The sequence below is a fragment of the Carcharhinus amblyrhynchos genome, chromosome 1 (genome assembly GCF_965287045.1).
Source record: "Carcharhinus amblyrhynchos chromosome 1, sCarAmb.v2.hapA, whole genome shotgun sequence".
NCBI classification, from domain to species: Eukaryota; Metazoa; Chordata; class Chondrichthyes; order Carcharhiniformes; family Carcharhinidae; genus Carcharhinus; species Carcharhinus amblyrhynchos.
The window spans coordinates 23786683-23806122 of NC_137324.1; the positions used below are offsets into that span (position 1 = coordinate 23786683).

The 19440-nt window shown below is 43.3% G+C and overlaps 1 protein-coding gene across 1 annotated transcript in view; it reads left to right on the top strand.

Moving 5' to 3' along the window:
* Positions 1–19440, top strand: part of polr1a (RNA polymerase I subunit A) — a 152266-nt gene that overhangs the window by 52384 nt on the left and 80442 nt on the right. The window contains exons 14-18 of the mRNA XM_080198507.1: positions 2701–2892; positions 4751–4900; positions 5891–6074; positions 8257–8339; positions 9860–10018. Of these exons, the coding sequence (XP_080054633.1) occupies positions 2701–2892; positions 4751–4900; positions 5891–6074; positions 8257–8339; positions 9860–10018 (768 nt within the window). The remainder of the gene's footprint in view (positions 1–2700; positions 2893–4750; positions 4901–5890; positions 6075–8256; positions 8340–9859; positions 10019–19440) is intronic.

Genomic DNA, 19440 nt, shown 5'->3' on the forward strand with positions numbered 1-19440 from the left:
CTCTGGCAGCTTGTTCCAGACACTCAACACCCTCTGTGTGAAGAAATTGCCCCTCTGGACACTTTTGTATCTCTCCCCTCTCACCTTAAACCTATGCCTTCTAGTTTTAGCCTGTCCTACCTTTGGGAAAAGATATTGACTATTTAGCTGATCTGTGCTCCTCATTATTTTATAGACCCCTCAAAGATCATCTCTCAGCCTCCTATGCTTCAGAGAAACAAGTCCCAATCTATCCAGCCTCTCCTTATAACTCAAACCATCAAGTCCTGGTACCATCCTAGTAAATCTTTTCTGCACTCTTTGTAGTTTAAAAATAGCCTTTCTATAATAAGGTGAGCAGAACTGCACACAGTATTCCAAGTGTGGCCTTACAACTTCAACAAGACATCCCAACTCCTGCATTCAATGTTCTGACCGATGAAACCAAGCATGCCGAATGCCTTCACCACTCTGTCCAACTGTGACTTATCTTTCAAGGAGTTGTGAACATGTACCCCTAGATCTCTTTGCTCTGTAACTGTCCCCAATGCCTTACCATTAACTGAGTAAGTCCTGCCCTGAATCAGTCTCCAAGATGCATCACCTCACATTTGTCTAAATTAATCTCCATCTGCCATTTGTCAGCCCACTGGCCCAATTGATCAAGATCCCGTTGCAATTGGAGATAACTTTCTTCATTGTCCACTGTGCCACTTATCTTGGTGTCATCTGCAAACTTACTAACCATGCCTCCTATATTCTCATCCAAATCATTAATACAAATGACAAATAATAGTGGACCCAGCACTGATCTCTGAGACACACCACTGATCACAGGCCTCCAATTTGAAAAACAACCTTCTACAACCACCCTCTGGCTTCTGTCAAGAATTTTGTATCTATTTAAATACCTCAGCCTGGATCCTGTGAGATTTAACCTTATGTAACAACCTGCCTTGCGGTACCTTGTCAAAAGCTTTGCTAAAATCCATGTAGACAAGATCAACTGCACTGGCCTCATCTATTTTCTTGGTTACTTCTTCAAAAAACTCAAATCAAATTTGCGAGACATGATTTTCCACTCTCAAACCCATGCTGACTGTCCTGAATCAGTACTTGTGTCTCTGAATGAATGAATAAATAAATAAATAAATCCTGTCTCTCAAAATATCTTCCAACAACTTACCCTATATTCCACAGCTTTTCCCAGCAGCCCATTTTAAACAAAGACACAACATTTGCCACCCCCAATCTTCAGACACCTCACCTGTGACTATTGATGATTCAAATATCTCAGCTAGGGGACCCGCAATTTCCTCCCTAGCTTCCCACCATGTCCTGGGATTTATCTATCTTGATGCGCTTTAAGACTTTCAGTACTATCTTCTCTGTAATATGTATACTCCTCAAGACATTACTATTTTTTTCCCCAAGTTCCCTAATATTCGTGCTTTTCTCAATAGTAAATACTGATGAGATATATTCATTTACGATCTCACCCATCTCTTGTGGATCCGCACACAGATGACCTTGTTGATCCTTAAGAGGTCTTACTCTCTCCCTTGTTACCCTTTTGCCCTTTATGTATCTGTAGAACCTCTTTGGATTCTCCTTTGCCTTATCTGCCAAAACAATCTCATGTCCCTTTTTGCCCTTCTGATTTCTCTCTTAACTCTACTTCTACACCTCTATACTCTTCAAGGGATTCACTTGATCCCAGCTGCCTATGCATGTCATGTGCCTCATTCTTCTTCTCAAGGCCTCAATATCCTGAGTCATCCAGAGTTCCCTACTTCTACCAGCCTTGCCCTTCACTCTTAAGAGTTTACCCTGAACTGTGGTTAACACATTTTTGAAAGCCTGCCACTTACCAGACATCCCTTTGCCTTCCCAGAGGCTTCCCCAATTAATTTTTGAAAGTTCCTGCCTGATACCAACAAAATTGGCCTTGCTCCGATTTAGAATTTTCTGTTTTTATTTCAGATTTCTAGCATCCATTTATTTGTTACTGCTGTATATGTACTGTGGTGAAGGTAATGTGATGAATTTGAGTGAGGGATCACTGAGTAGGGGAGCGGCAGAAGGTGTAGGTGTAGGAATGCACTGCAGACACCGTGGGCTGAATAGGAATTCTGAGAGTGTGGGAGCAATACGTTTGAGCCCAGTTGCATTCTTATCTGATGTTACCTCACTCACTTCCCAGTTCTCTTTTCTCCCTTGCTTTTAAAATCTACTCTTCCCTGAGGTGGTTACTTCACTAACTTTTCCGTGCTCCTCACCTAATGGCTGGGGTTCTCCCAGAAGCATTGTAAGCGTTGAATTTGCATGAAAACTGGAGTAAATCATGATTTTTTTTTTCAATGAGAGTTCAGAGAAGAATCTGACACACTCTGCACTGCAGAGTTCATTAGTGTGAATCCCGTTGAAAAGCTGTGGATGGGGCCTGTTTCCGCTAGTGAGGCCGGCAGCATAGCACTGAGTGGGCCACTGCGCATGTGCCAATCTGCTGGTGCCAAACTCAGTGCGTGCGCAGTGTTAATTTGCAACCTGCTCGCACTGGGGCAATGACTTAAGTCAGAACAATGTGAGTGTTCTGCCCTCCAGTTGATGAGCGAGGATGTTGTCTCTCTATCTTTCTCCAGGAGGTAATCTTGTTGTTAACTCCCCATGGATATTGTGTCAGTGATTAAATGTAAAACATTCTTTAATACTTTCCACTAGGATGGTAAACCTTTGGCGGGTCTAATTCAGGATCACATGGTTTCTGGCACCTGCATGACAATCCGAGGCTGTTTCTTCACCCGAGAACAGTACATGGAGCTCGTCTACCGAGGCCTCACAGACAAAAAGGGCCGGGTGAAGATTCTTCAACCTGCTGTGATTAAACCATACCCACTCTGGACTGGAAAGCAGGTAATTCCGCTGACTGTCGAGCTGTCAGAAGTTGTTAAGGTGTTAATTAGCACTGGAATGATAAATTGTGCATGATTACAGAGACTATAACAAACCAGTGTAAGCAGACATCCGCCCTCACTCTCACTTAGGAGCTTCAGCCACCAAACCTCGAAAAAAAATTTCTAATTCCATTTCATGCCCTGTTTGTTGCTTCTGAATTTAGTGAGGGTAATAAAAGAACAGTTTTGTTTTATCACCAGGTGCCGATTTATTTTGATGCGATGTGTGTAATTGGAAAATCTTACTCTATGGAGTTATTTTTGATGGAGTGGGTGATTTTGCGGAAGCCATTCCTGAATTTAAGCATAATATAACTTTGCTGACTTTTATTCAGCTTCTTTTGCATAGGAACAGGGGTGGACTGTTCAGCCTTCAGACCTGTTCCACCATTGTATCAGATCATCATTGATCTGTACCTTCATCCCTCTGCCTCAGCCTTATAACCACTATCTTACAATGCCTTGAATTATTTTGTTTTGGACCTGATAATACTCTTTGCCAGTGCTCCTGACAATATTGTCACTAGTTGTTTAAAAACAAAAATATCAGAATGCAAAGCTTGTGCATGTATTCGGAGAGATGGGGTGCTTTCTGCCTGCACACTCAATCGTTTTCACCGTTTTCTCATTTTCACCTGGAATCTCTCGGGAATTTTCCTGGTTTCCTGCTACTTGCACAATTCTTCCACCAAGGTGAGTATGGGTGATTTCCCCAAGTGATTTGTGCCCTTGAAATTCTGCTGGCCTGGAATGTACAGGTATTGACCTGAGCTTCCATTTGGCTGCAGTGACCAAATCCATGTCAACTGCTACCTGAGACTGGTAGTTGCAGTGTAACTGTGCTACCTGGTAATACATTTGCATTGTTCCAACTTCTTGTTCTGAAGAAAAATATTGACCGACTGATCGAGCCTGGTATCATTTCTGCCATCTCGCCACTCGGAATGTATTTGATATACTTCTTAACATCAAAATATATATTAGAGAGAAGGAAAGCTTCGGTTCTTCATCGTGATGATGAAAAAGCTGTCCGGAACACCCATGGCAAAAAAGCAAGAACCTGGCTTGGCATCGTAGTTGAATGGGATCGATATCTGGGGTTGGAATATGTGGCAGCAGAAGTGGGGGTTGGGGGGGGGGGGGGCGCATGGTGTGGGAGTCTTAAAGAGAAAAGGAGTCAAATAACAAATGAAGAGTATTCGCCCGATGACTTGAATAATGAGAGCAAATTCAACATGGTTGTGAGCCACGCAGAATAGGAAGGTTGTCACGATCGATCCTCCTTTTTTGGTGAGTTAGCTAACCTTGGGCAGGGCCTTGGTAGAAGATGTTGCAGCTCACCTCCGCCTCTCTTGACTAACGGAATTGGTATGTGGGAGCCAGGCAGGCTGTTGAATGGTATGGAATGACTCCTCCTGCATGTCACTACTGGTAAGTGTGGATGTTAAATGGGGGCAGAATTAGACATTGCTGTCAAACCATCCAGACTCAATAGATCATCGACTCTGAGTCAAGCTCACACTTGGTTGCTTGGGCAAGGTGAGAGTGTGATACCTGCTAGCCTTGGAATCATTATCGAGCTGAAGTTAATACCTTTTGTTGAAGGAACAGAGAATAGGGGAGTAGGGAAAAATGTATACATTTTAACCCAGCTTGTACCGCATCAGAATAAAGAATGTTAATATGATCTTGATGCATATCGAATGCTGTAGATGGCTTGTGATGATTTTGTTAATAAATAGCTATTTATTATTGTACTGTCACTGGGTAATCCCCATTTCTGTATGCTGTATCTAAACATACAATTGTCTTCTCAGGTTGTCTCTACGTTGCTGATTAATGTGATTCCTAAGGATCAAATACCATTGAATTTAATTGGAAAATCTAAAATCAGCGGGAAAGCTTGGGTTAAAGCAGCGCAGCACATGGTGGCAAACTTCGATCCAGAATGGATGTCTGAGTCCAAGGTAAGTTAATACTTGCAATGTGCTTTGCAATCTTGGGACTGTTCAAAATTGAATTTTTGTGCTTGGTGGTTTTCCCTCTCGCTTATGGTCATTGGATAGGCATATTGGATAATATTGGAATAGTTTAGTTTAGAGGGCTATTAGATTGGTTCCACTGGTTGGTGCAACATAGAGGGCCGAAGGGCCTGTACTGTGCTCTGATGTTCTATGTTCTGACCTCAAGGTGCTGACTCACATATAGGGTTATTAATCTGTGAGCTGCAGGCACCTGTCACAACTCAGCCTGGCTCTCCTCCTTCCTTTGCAAGTTTGGACAGTGTGAGATTTAGTGGCGTATTTGTCAGTTTGGCGAGATGGGTAGGCTGTGAACAGTTTGAGCCTGTTATTGTCCTTGTCACAAGTGGACTCACTGGATAGTGATCAGAGTGGATAAAGCCAGGTGATTTCCCCGTACTCCAGCTCAGCTGCCAGATCCAAATGCTTCCCCTGGCTGGGATCAGTTAACCTGTCTTAGACAAGGGAAACTGGAGTGGGAATTCTTACTCTGTAAGGTTGCGTAAATAGTCTCAACTGGAACTCGTGATGAAGGAGCGGCACTCCGAAAGCTTGTGCTACCAAATAAATCTGTTGGATTTTAACCTGGTGTTATGAGAGTGCTTACTGTGCCCAGTCCAATGCTGGCAAATCCACATCATCTGACAAAGTGTCTTTATCAACTGGGTCACTTGGAGCTTGGCTTTTTGAAAGTATTTTCTGGGATGTGGGTGGCGCTAAAATAGTGACAGCTTGTCAGAGGAATTAATTCAATGCAAAATACTTTGGGACACTTTTGAAAGATGTGGTATAATATATAAATTCAAGTTCTTTCTGTTTTAATGTTTTTGTTAAATTAGCGCATTGACTTTTGCAGTGATGTTGCCAATATGGCTGACTGTGATTTCACCCAATTAATGTTTATTGTACTTACTCTGGTTTTCTTTGGGATGACAGGTTGTCATTCTGGAGGGGGAGCTGCTATGTGGTGTTCTGGACAAGGCACACTATGGCAGCTCAGCCTATGGCCTAGTCCACTGCTGTCAGGAACTGTATGGTGGTGAGACAAGTGGAAAAGTACTGACCTCTCTGGCTCGTCTCTTCACCGCTTACCTCCAGCTATACAGAGGATTTACTTTAGGTAACAGCTTGTGACTTACCATATGATACTTCATCTGTCCCTCTCTCTCATCTGCTTCAAACTTTTATTCAAGAACACAGGAGCAGGAGGAGTCCTTTTGGCCCCTTGAGCCTGCTCTGACAATTAACTGGATCATGGATGATCTTCTACTCAATGCCGTCATCCCATCTTGTCCCCATATCCCTTAATGTCATTGGTACCCAGAAATCTATTGACTTCTGCTTTGAACGTACTGTGGCTGAGCTTCCATATCCCTCTGGGATGGAGAATTGTAACGATGTACCTATCACCTTCTGACTGAATCAATTTCTCCTCATCTCAGTCCTAAAAAGTCTACCTAGATTGTGTCCCTTGCTTCCAGGCCCCCTCCCTCCTGCAATCGCCTGACAACTTGGGGAAATGTCCTTCTTGTATGTACCCTGTCAAGCCCTGTAAGAACTTTGTGCATACTTCAATGAGATCACCTTTCCAGAGAACTCGAGCGAATACAGAATACTGATATTGAGGAAAGTATTGGCACAGATAATGTAGAATCTGTATGAATGGAGTTAAGAAACAACAAGGGGCAAAAAACATTGGTGGGGATGGTATGCAGACCACCAAAATGTGGTGGTAATGTTGAGAAAAGCATTAGACAGGAAATCAGAGTTTCATGTGTTGAAGGAACATCTGTGATAATGGGTGACTTTAATCTGCATATAGATTGGGAGAGTCAAATTAGTTTCAGTACAATAGAGGAGGAATTTCTGGAGTGCATACAGGATGGTTTACTGGAGCAATGCGTTAAGGAACCAACTAGGGAGCAGGCCATTTTGAACTGGGTGTTGTGCAATGAGAAAGATTTAGTTGTGAGAGCACCCTTGGTGACAAGTGACCATTATATAGTTGAATTCTTAGTCAAGGCGGATAGTGATGTAGTTGATTCTGAGACTAGGTTCCTGAATCTCAATAAAGGTAACTGTGATGGTATGAAGCATGAATTGGCCATGATGGATTGGGAAACATTATTGAAAGGAAAGACAGTGTTCAGACAATGGCAGGCATTTAGACAACAAATAGGCAAACTCCAGAAGTTGTTTGTTCCTGTTCGGCACAAGCGTGGTAAGGGAATTGTGGCCAAATCTTGGCTTACAAGGGAAATGAGAGATAGTATTAGATTAATATTAGGAAGAAGCAAGAAAAAGCAATAGGCCTGAGGATTGGGAGCAGTTTAAAATTCACCAAAGGAGGACCAAGCGATTGATTAAGCGTGGAAAAATAGAGTGAAAGGGAATAGAGGGAACATAAAAACTGACTAAAAGTTTCTATAGGTATGTAACGAGAAGAAGATTAAAAAAAACAAACGTAGGCCCCTTACAATCAGAAACGGGATAATTCATAAAGGGAAATAAAGAAATGGCTGAGGAATTAAATTTATACTTTATTCATGTCTTCCTTTGTGAAGACTGAAGCAATGTACCAGAAGTGCTGAGAGAAACGTGCTTTAGTGAGGAGCTGAAGGAAATTAGCATTCGTAGAGAAATGGTTTTTGGGGAACTTGATGGAATTGAAGGTGGATTAATCTCTAGGTCCTGATAATCTTCATCCCAGAATACTTAAGGAAGTGGTCCTGGAAATAGTAGATCCATTGTTGGTTATTTTCCAAAATTCTTTGGACTCTGGAATAGTTCAGAGTAGCTAATGTGAGTCCGCTATTTAAAAAGGGAGGTAGAGCGAAAACAGGGAACTATAGACCAGTGAGCCCAATGCGTGTGCCTGTCTGTCCGTTCCCATCACCCCTCTCTAACCCTTCTTTCCCTTCCATCCCTCTCTTCTATCTCTATGGGTGGCTATGGGTTTGTTTCTTTTGTTAAACAAGGCAAACAGGATCACGAAATCCAGAATACTTTGCCAGCTTGAAATGGGTTCATCACTTTGTTTCATTCTATACAAGGGTCCACTGCACTTCAGAAGAAAGCAATTAGCCCCCTCAGGTGCTCTGAAAAATCCTGAGGATTTACCAAGATACTGTTTGCTGATGCTATCTTAGCTGTAAGATATTATGAAAATGTCTCCGTTGTCATATACATTTTTGAAAGCTTAAAAAGACTGCTGCAATGTAAGAAGAAAGATTTCTCTTGAATGAATGTATATAAAGGTTTTCTGTCCAGCTTGTAAATGTTTACGAAACTTTTCAAATTAGATGTGGAAGATATCCTAGTGAAGCCCAAGGCAAATACAAAGAGGCAGAAGATTATTGCAGAATCGACACAGTGTGGCGCCAAGGTAAAGATACGAATGGTTAAACAGTGGAGTGAGCTTGGCTTGCATCTCGTGATTAAAAAATTCAAAACAAATTTTGGCAGTCAAGTCTCAGAAATGAGACAAGAAATGTGAAGTTGTGAAAGTTTTCCCTTTTAGATGTTTAAAAGAGTGGCTGTGTTCTTTTGATGTTGCTGAGGGGGGTGGAGAAGAGAGAAGAAGAGTTGCTGATTTCTCCTCCCCATCACCGCTGAGATGTGGAAGGGACATGGGCACGCATCCCAGAGCTTATCATCGGCCTGGTGGATGAATAATCAGGGTTCCAAAAATTTTGGTAGAAGGATAGAAAATACATTGAATAATAAAAATGACCTATTTTAAAAAACGCATGTTAGCAGTGAAGCGTTGTTGTCTGTCAGAGCGGTAAATGGTGGGGAAAGGTTGCTTAACTTAAGCATATTTTCTTGACTATATGGAAGATCGAGGCATTCAAATGTGAAAAGAATTTTAGGATTATTTCTGCTCATTCTTGAATCCCCCACTAGAGGAAATAGTTTCCCCATTTACAGTGTTGGATCACATGTACCATTTTAAATACTTTAGGTAATCCTCATGCTTCTAAGCTCAAATAAATGAAAGCCAAGTTTACAGAACTGACCTCAGTTTCACCCTTTGTTCCGGTATCAAACGGGTATATATTTATCCCTCCAAGTCCAATTTACCTTTCCTAATGTTGAATGCCTTCAGTTTCTCAGAAGACTAAGGAAATTTGGAATGTCAGCTATGACTCTTACCAACTTTTACAGATGTACCATTGAAAGCATTCTTTTATCACAGCTTGACATGGCTCCTGCTCTGCCCAAGACCGCAAGAAATTACAAAAGGTCATGAATGTAGCCCAATCCATCTCTCAAACCAGCCTCCCATCCATTGACTCTATCTACACTTCCCGCTGCCTCAGCAAAGCAGCCAGCGTAATTAAGGACCTCATGCACCCCAGACATTCTCTCTTCCACCTTCTTCCATCGGAGAAAAGGTACAAAAGTCTGAGGTCACATACGAACCAAACCAAGAACAGTCTTTTCTCTGCTGCTGTCAGACTTTGAATGGACTTCCCTTGCATTAAGTTGATCTTTCTCTACACCCTAGCTATGACTGTGGCACCACATTCTGCTCTCTCTCATTTCTTTCTTTATGAACGATGTGGTTTGTATAGCATGCAAGAGACAATACTTTTCACTGTATGTCAATACATGTGACAATAATAAATCAAATCAAAAGACATTGAACATAGTTCAACACCCAGATGGGTTTTGGCAAGGCTGTAGAACTAAGCACCAACATCATAAACATTGCAGGAAGTTGACTTGTGTTCCTATTTCTGACAAAAGCATTGCAAAGAAATATTTAGTTTTCCTTAAAATAGCAAGCAGAAGAAGTTGTTTTTGAACTGCCAAATGAAATGATGCAATTAATTTATTATGATTGTTATAGACATAACTACTGGCAAGCTAGTTAATTCAAGTCACTTTTTTTTTAAACAGGCTATCCGAAATGCTTTTAACTTACCTGAATCTGCCTCAAGTGACGAAGCTCGGGACAAGTGGCAGAATGCTCACCTCAGTAAAGATCCCAGGGACATGAATATGGTGGACCTGAAATTTAAAGAAGAAGTGAATCAATACAACAACCAAATCAACAAGGTCCGAAATGAGACAACTTCAGGATTGAGATTTTTTTTTGATCTTTGCTAATAGTGAATATTTGTTGCAGTGGAGGTGATGGGGCTGAGTGTTCAAGAATTTAACAGCGCCATTGGTGTACCTACACCTCATGGACTGCAGCAGTTCAGGAAGACAGCTCACTAGCACCTTCTTGAGGGAAATTTCCATTAATTAGCTTTGTTTAACAGTTTTGTCTCCATATCGCAGGAAAGATATATTTGCCTTAGCGAAGATGTAACGATAGTTCACTAGACTGATTTCTGGGATAGAAGGGTTGTACTATGAAAAGAATGGGATAATACCTTCCGGGTTTTGGGGGGAGCCTGCTGCCAGCAGCCCTGTTGTATCACCAGACTCAGTACTGGGATACTCAGTGTTAGCTCAATTGGACTGCAAATCAACATGGCAGGCAGTTATCAAGGCATCCAAGCAGAGACTGATTACTCCTTGCATTAGCAGCTGATAGGCTCAAACAAGTGAGCTTATTCACAGCTGATGTAGAATGAAATCAGACTCTGATAGGGTAAGAAGCAAAAGGAAGTAACAGTTAGCAGCAGGTGCGTGCCTGTGAGACCACGAGACAAGGGAGAACATGGGTGGCTGGCCATGATGAGGACACAGTGTGGGGACCCTTGTGCCAGGCCAGTACCAGGCATGCACAACTCTGAGGCCACAATGAAGACACAGTGTGATATGGGGAAGCCGAGGTCTGTGCCGGCAGCAGAGTAGACCTTTTATACAAAGGGAGGGAGACAGAAGTCAGGAAATTACAGACCAGTTACCTGTCAGGGAAAATTTTAGAAACTAACATTAAATATGTTATAGCAGGGCAGTTAGATGAATGCAAAGCAACCGGGCAGTCTCAACATGGTTCTGTGAAAGGGAAATCATGTTCCACCAATTAATTGGAGTTCTAAGCAGAAAACTAAGTGTTGTTAAGGGGAACTGATGGATGTACTATACTTAAATATCCAGAAGCCATTTGATAAGGTGTTGCTGCAGAAAATAAAGCTCATGCTATAGTGGTAACATTGGCATGGATTGAAGATTGGCTAGCTATCAGAAACAGAGTAAGCATAAATAGATCATTTTCTAGTTGGTATGCCACAGGGAGCAGTTCTGTGGCGTCAACTTTTTAAATTATTTAAATGACTCGGATTAAGGCACCAAAGATATGCTTGCTAATTTTTCTGATGACGCAAATGTAGATAAGAATGTAAGTTGTGAAGAGGACATAAGGACACAAGGGGATATAGATAGGTTAAGTTGGTGGACAAGGATCTGGTAAACAAAGTAAAATGTGGACAGATGTGAATTGCCCATTTTGACTGGAAAAATAAAAAACCATATTATTTAAATGGTGAGAGACTGCGGAGCTCTTAGAAGCAGAGGGATCTGGGTGTCCTAGTGCATGAATCGCAAAAGGTTAGTGTGCAGGTACAACAATTAATTAGCAAAGCTAATGAAGAATTATTGTTCGTTGAGATGGAAATTGGAATACGAAGGTGGAGAGTTGCTTGTGTTATACAGAATATTGGCGAGACCACAGCTGGGATTCTCCCAAAAAAATTCTAAGTCCCCCATGTGCAGGAAAATGGGAATAAAGCCCGCTGGTTTTCTTTTAGCATGATTTCCAGAATGAATCTCCGACACTCTGTGCATCACAGAGTGCCTCAGCATGATTTACTTTGGAAATCAGGGGGTGTGGCCTATTCCCACCTGAGAGGCTGGCGGGATAGCACTGAGTGGGCCACTGTGAGTGCGCCGATCTCTCTCTGTGTGGAGATCGGCATATGTACAGTGACTTCGCATTGCCTGCCTCCAAATTGCTGGCCAGCTCTGCAGCCCCTCATCGCTGGCTTTTCAACGGCCCGTCGCCTAATCGCTGGATTCCCACCCCTCCCAGGTCAGCTCCAATCTCCCCAACCCTCGACAACCGCAAACCAAGATGGCCAGCCCCAGTCGCCATCCTCCCTTCCTCTGCTACTGGCCCCAATGCAGAATGGCAGCGGGACCTCCCCACCCCTACTGATCACCCTCAAAGAGGCACTGCCCCCTTGTCTGGTGGGCAATGCTAAAGTGCCCCTTGGGGGCAGTGCCAGTTTACCCTTTTAGCAGTGCCAGGCTGGCTCTGCCCAAGAGGTAACTGCCCCTTACCCCGACCTCCCAGGTGAGGTCGCAATGGCAACTCTTCCCTCCAGTGAGGTCGAAAATGAAGATTTCCATATTGTAATCAGCTCCACGCCAATTTGTGGTGCGCAGCTGATTATGCTGGAAACCTTAATCGCGGAGGCTGTGACACCCAGTGGGAAGAACTTGAAATGGCCTCCGCTGATGTCTCCCAGCAGAGCAGCGCAGTGGGTTGGGAGAATCAACCCCCACATCTGGAATACTGTTTTCATCTCCTTATTTAAGAAAAGATGCTAATGCTTTGGAGGCAGTTCAGAGAAGATTTACTACACCTGGAATGGATGGGTTGTCTTATGAGGAAAAGTTGGACTGGCTAGGTTGGAACATAGAACAGTACAGCACAGTACAGGCTCTTTGGCCCTCAATGTTGTGCCATGCTTTGTCCGAAACCAAGATCAAGCTATCCCACTCCCTGTCGTTCCATGATGAGAGACTCCATGTGCCTATCCGAAAACCGCTTGAAAGTTCTAAAGTGTCCCACTCCACTATCACAGCAAGCAGTCCGTTCTGAGTAAAGAACCTACTTCGGACATCCCTCATATATCTCCCACCATAAACCATACAGTAATGCCCTGTAGTAACAGCTACGTCCACCCGAGAAAATAGATAGAGTGGACGTTCAGAGACTATCTCCCCTCATCGTCTTATAAACCTCTATTAAGTCGCCTCTCATCCTCCTCCAGTATAAAGAGAAAAACCCTAACTCCCTCAACCTTTCCTCATAAGACCCAGCCTCCAAACCAGGCAGCATCCTGGTAAATCTCCTCTGCAATCTCTCCAATGCTTCCACCTCTTTCTTATAGTGAGGGGACCAGAACGGCACACAATCTTCCAAATGCATCTCAGCAAGGTCCTTTTGCAGCATAACCCCACAGCTCTTAAACTCTAACCCTCAATTAATAAACGTAAACAGACTATAGACCTTCTTCACGGCTGTATCCACTTGAGTGGCAACCTTCAGAGATCTGTGGACTTGAACCCCAAGATGTTTCTGCACATTCCTCAGAACTCTGCCGTTGACCCTGTAATCTGCATTCAAGTTTGTCCTACCAAAATGAATTACCTTGCACTTATCAGGGTTAAACTTCATCTGCCACTTTTTGGCCCAGCTCTGCATCCTATCAATGTCTCTTTGTAGCGTGCAAGAGCCCTCCACCTCATGCACTACTCCAGCAATCTTGGTGTCATCAGCAAATTTACTAACCCACCCTTCAGCCCCTTCCAAGTGATTGATAAAAATCACAAATAGCAGAGGACCCAGCACTGATCCCTGTGGTACACTGCTGGTAACTGGCCTCCAGTCTGAAAATTTTCCATCCACCACCACCCTCTGTCTTCTCTGAGATAGCCAGTTACTTATCCAATCAGCCAAATTTCCCTCTATCCCACACTTCATTACTCCCTTCATGAGCCTACCCTGGGGAACCTTATCAAACGCCTTACTAAAATCCATGTATACAACATCAATTAATCTACCTTCATCCACACACTTAGTTACCTCCTCAAAGAATTCAATCAAATTTGTGAGGCAAGACTTACTCTTCACAAATCCGTGTTGACTATCCCGGATTAAGCTGCATCTTTCCAAATGGTCATAAATCCTATCCCTCAGGACCTTTTCCATTAACTTATCCACCACCGAAGTAAGACTAACCGGTCTATAGTTACCAGTGTCATTACTATTTCCTTTCTTGAACAGAGGGACAACATTCACCACTGTCCAGTCCTCTGGCACTATCCTTGTGGACAATGAGGACCCAAAGATCAAAGCCAAAGGCTCTGCAATCCCTTGCCTCCCAAAGATAGGATATATCCCATCTGACCCAGGGGACATATCAACCCTCAGGGCTTTTCAAAATTGCAAATACACCTTCCCTCAACATCTACCTCCTCCAGGCTATCAGCCTGTATCACACTCTCATCCTCAAAAACATGGCCCCTCTCCTTGGTGAACACTGACGAAAAGTATTCATTCATCGCCTCTCCCATATCTTCTGACTCCATGCACAAGTTCCCACTATTATCCTTACTGGCCTTAACCTCACCCTGGTCATTCTTTTATTTTTTATTTTTTTTGTATTCATTGGATGCAATTAGATACATCCACTTAGCTGTTTTCTCCTTGCAGACACTGCCAGATCTGCTGAGATTTTCCAGCATTTTCTCTTTTGGTTTTGTATCCATTAGGGTTTAGAAGAGGAAGTGATTAAAATTCTCCCTCAATGTACCCGAACAGGTGCTGGAGTGTGGCAACTATGGGATTTTCACAATGACTGCATTGCAGTGTTAATGTAAGCCTACTTGTGACACTAATAAATAAACTTTTAAAAACTGGCTAGATTCTAGAGAAGCAAGGGAGTCGAAAGGTTATTGGAGGTAGGCAGGAATGTGGAGCTGAGGTTACAATCAGATCAGCCTTGGTCTTGTTGAATGATGGAGCAAATTTGAGGAATGGCCTACCCCTGCTTCTATTTCATAGGTTTGTGATGTATTTAATGACCATCCAGCTAGCGTTGGAAATGTCTTGTCCTGTGGTAGCCTTCTGTCTTGTAAGACGACGGTTTGTGCTGTGGTTGTCAACTGTGTGTTAAATATGGCCTGGTGAGACTTAGCCCCATCCTGGCACAGCAGTCTCTGGCATGCTTGCTTCAGAGAAAGACAGAGTGCTGAGAAGGTACACGATTTGCTGGCCTCTCTTTTCTCTGGATCCTCTTTTCAGGCAGCTGAACTTTTAGTTTCTGCTTGTTTCATGGTCTTAGCGATTGTCTCCCAATGACTCAGTCATCTAATTGCCAACATATGAGAAGTAATGTTTACGTTTGTTGCCTTAGCACACTTCTGACAGAAGGGGCCGTGCACTCATTGTGGAACCTCTATGATTTTTGTTCTGTTCAAACCAGTTACCTCAGGCGTACAGGAAAACAAAGTGTTCTCACAATTACACGTGGAAAAGATTGCAGCACCTCTCAGAATGTCAGTGATTATAGTGAGCAGCTCTGCAATTTAAAAACAGTACTAAGTGACCATGAGGGAATATTTAATCAGAGCTGCCATTGTTGGTAAATCTATAACGTAAATGTGGTTATGATTAAACATGAGTTAATGTTCAATCATTTCTACAGAATTAGCAAGGTAATAATTTGGATTCAAAATTTGACTTCTGATATTACAAGGATTCTGTATTAACCCCCTGTTTATTAACATGGGGTTTGAGTTTAAGAGCTGTGGGGTTATGCTGCAAGTATACCTGACGTTGGTGAGACCACATTTGGAATATTGTGTTCAGTTCTGGTCACCTCACTATAAGAAGGATATGGAAGAATTGGAGAGAGTGCAGAGGAGATTTACCAGGATGCTGCCTAGTTTGGAGGGTAGGTCTTATGAGGAAAGGTTGAGGGAGTTAGGGCTTTTCTCTTTAGTGCGGAGGAGGATGAGGGGTGACTTAATAGAGGTTTATAAGATGATGAGAGGGATTGATAGAGTGGACGTGGCAGAGACTGTTGCCTCAGATAGATGTAGCTGTTACTCGGGGACATAACTATAAGGTTCATGGTGGGAGATATAGGAGGGATGTCCGAGGTAGATTCTTCACTCAAAGAGTAGTTGGGGTGTGGAATACACTGCCTGCTGTGATAGTGGAGTCGAACATTTTAGGAACTTTCAAGCGGTTATTGGATAGGCACATGGAGCACACCAGAATGATAGGGAGTGGGATAGCTTGATCTTGGGTTTGGACATAGCTCGGCACAACATTGAGGGCCGAAGGGCCTGTACTGTGCTGTACTGTTCTTTGTTCTATGTATTCTGTATCACCCACGATCTTATTGAATGAAGGAGCAGGCTCAAGACGCCTACTCCAGTTGTGTGTGCGTAGATCTTCATGTATATAACCTGTGAAGAATGATGAAAAGAAATAGTAATGCAACGGTTATCAGTAGATTACTGCAGATGAATGTTTATCTGTTCTTTGAATCAGAGTTTTACACCAGGGCAGAGAGACCACTTAGAAACATAGAAAAATTACAGCACAAACAGGCCCTTTGGCCCACAAGTTGTCCTGAACATGTCCCTAACTACTAGACATACCTGTAACCCTCTATCTTACCAAGAGTCCCATGTACTTATCCAGAAGTCTCTTAAAAGACCCTATCGAATCAGCCTCCGCCACCACTGCCAGCAGCCAATTCCACGCACCCACCATCCTCTGAGTGAAAAACTTATCCTTGACATCTCCTCTGTACCTGCTCCCCAGCACCCTAAACCTGTGTCCTCTTGTGGCAGCCATTTCAGCCCTGGGAAAAAGCCTCTGAGAATCAATTCGATCAATACCTGTCATCATCCTATACACCTGTATCATGTCACCCCTCACTTTCGTCTCTCCAAGGAGAAAAGACCGAGCTCTCTCAACCTACCCTCATAAGGCATGCTACCCAATTCAGGTAACATCCTTGTAAATCTCCTCTGCACTCTTTTCTATGGCTTCCACATCCTTTCTGTAATGAGGTGACCAGAACTGAGCATAGTACTCCAAGTGGGGTCTGACCAGAGTGTTATACAGCTGCAGCATTATCTCCTGACTCCTAAACTCAGTTCCTTGATTGATGAATGCCAGTATGCCTTCTTAACCACAGCCTCTACCTGTGAAGCTGCTTTGAGCGTCCTATGAACCAGGACCCCAAGATCCTTCTGATCTTCCACACTGCCAAGAGTCTTACCCTTAATATTATAATCTGTCATCCTATTTGACCTGCCAAAATGAATCACCACACACTTATCTGGGTTGAAGTCCACCTGCCACTTTTCTGCCCAGTCTTGCATCCTATCAATGTCTCGCTGCAACTTCTGACATCCCTCCACGCTATCCACAACACCACCAACCTTTGTGTCATCAGCAAACTTAACAACCCATCCCTCCACTCCCTCATCCAGGTCATTTATGAAAATTACGAAGAGCAAGGGTCCCAGAAGAGATTCTTGGGGCACTCCACTGGTGACCAACCTCCATGCAGAAAAAGACCCATCTACAACCACTCTTTGCCTTCTGCGGGCAAGCCAGTTCTGAACCCACAGAGCAATATCCCTTTGGATCCCATGCCCCCTCACTTTCTCAATAAGCCTTGCATGGGATACCTTATCGAATGCCTTGCTGAAGTCCATATGAACCACATCTACTGCTCTTCCTTCGTCAGTATATTTAGACACATTCTCAAAAAATTCAACCAGGCTCGTAAGGCATGATCTGCCTTTGACAAAGCCGTGCTGACTATCCTTGATCATCCTCTCCAAATGTTCATAAATCCTGCCTCTCAGGATCTTCTCCATCAGCTTACCAACCACTGAGGTTAGACTCACTGGTCTATAATTTCCTGGGCTATCTCTTCTCCCTTTCCTGAATAAAGGAACCACATCCGCAATCCTCCAGAACCAGTCCCATCTCCATTGATGATGCAAAGATCGTCGCCAGAGGCCCAGCAATCTCTTCCCTTGCTTCCCACAGTAACCTGGGGTACATCCCATCTGGTCCCTGCTACTTATCTAACTTGATGCTTTTCAAAAGCTGCAACACATCCTCTTTCTTAATGTCTATATGCTCAAGCTTTTCAGTTTGCTGCAAGACTGTACTACAACCACCAAGATCCTTTTCCACTGTGAATACTGAAGTAAAGTATTCATTGAGTACCTCTGCAATTTCTACCGGTTCTGTACAAACCTTCCCACTGTCACACTTGATAGGTCCTCTTCCTTCACGTCTTATCCTTTTGCTCCTCACATGCTTGTAGAATGCCTTGGGGTTTTCCTTAATCCTACTTGCCAAGGCCTTCTCATGACCCCTTCTGGCTCTCTTAATTTCCTTCCTACTAGCTATATACTCTTCTAGATTTCTAGTATTACCTAGCTCCTTGAACCTTTTGTAAACTTTTCTTCTTGACTAAATTCATTGCAGTTTTCGTGCACCACGGTTCCTTTAGCCTGCCATAACTTCCCTTTCTCATTGGAACATTGCTGTACAGAACTCCAGACAAATATTCCCTGAAAATTTGCCACATTTCTTCTGTACATTTCCCTGAGAAAAGCTCTTTCAAATTTATGCCTCTAATTTCCTGCCTCATAATAGCCTCATAATTCCCCTTACTCCAATTAAACACTTTCCTAGTTTGTCTGATCCTATCTCTCTCCAATGCCAGTGTAAAGGAGATAGAGTTATGATCACTATCCTAAAATGCTCTCCCACTGAGAGATCAGATACCTGCTCAGGTTCATTTCTCGATACCAATGAAACATTTGAAACCCGGCACTTGAAGTATCCAGTCCTGTCCGCGAGTCATCCAAGTCTCTGTAATGGCCACCATATCACATTTCCAAGCAGCGATCCACGCTCTAAGCTCATCCACTTTGTTTACAACACTCCTTGCATTAAAATAGGCACATCTCAAACCTTCGGTCTGAGCCCCCCCCTTCTCCATCACCTGCCTATCCTCCCTCTCACACTGTCTCTATTTGTGAGCTAACCTCCCCTCTCCTACTCATTTCACTTTGACTCCCACCCCCCGCCCCCCAACCATTCTAGTTTAAACTAGAATGGGACATTTGTTCCATTTGTGCCCAGCTAAGCTCTTTGCAAGTGGTGCTCCATTCACCTGCCCTTTACCCACTCACTTTTCCTGTCTGTGTCATGCTGGTAAATAGTAGGTTCTGTTTGGTTAAGATAATGGATTTTATTCACTCTACTGCTAACATCTACTAAAACTATATTCTGCACTCTCTCCTTCCCTTCTCCCTTATCTACTCTGTGAACAGTGTTTTGTTTGTATAGCGCACGAGAAACAATACTTTTCACTGTACTTTTCTATGAGGATGTGACTAGTGCGGTAGACAGAGGGGAACCGGTGGATGTGGTGTTTCTAGATTTTCAAAAGGTGTTTGATAAGGTGCCGCACAAAAGGTTGCTTCAGAAGGTTAGGGGGCATGGAGTTGGGGGTAAGGTGTTAACGTGGATAGAGGATTGGTTGTCTAATAGGAGGCAGAGAGTTGGTATCAATGGGTGCTATTCTGATTGGCGGTTGGTGACTAGTGGAGTGCCGCAGGGATTGGTGCTGGGGCCTCAGCTATTTACCATTTATATAGATGACCTAGAGGACGGGGCTGAGTGTAGGGTAACAAAATTTGCTGATGACACGAAGATGAGTGGAAAAGCAAATTGTGCAGAGGGT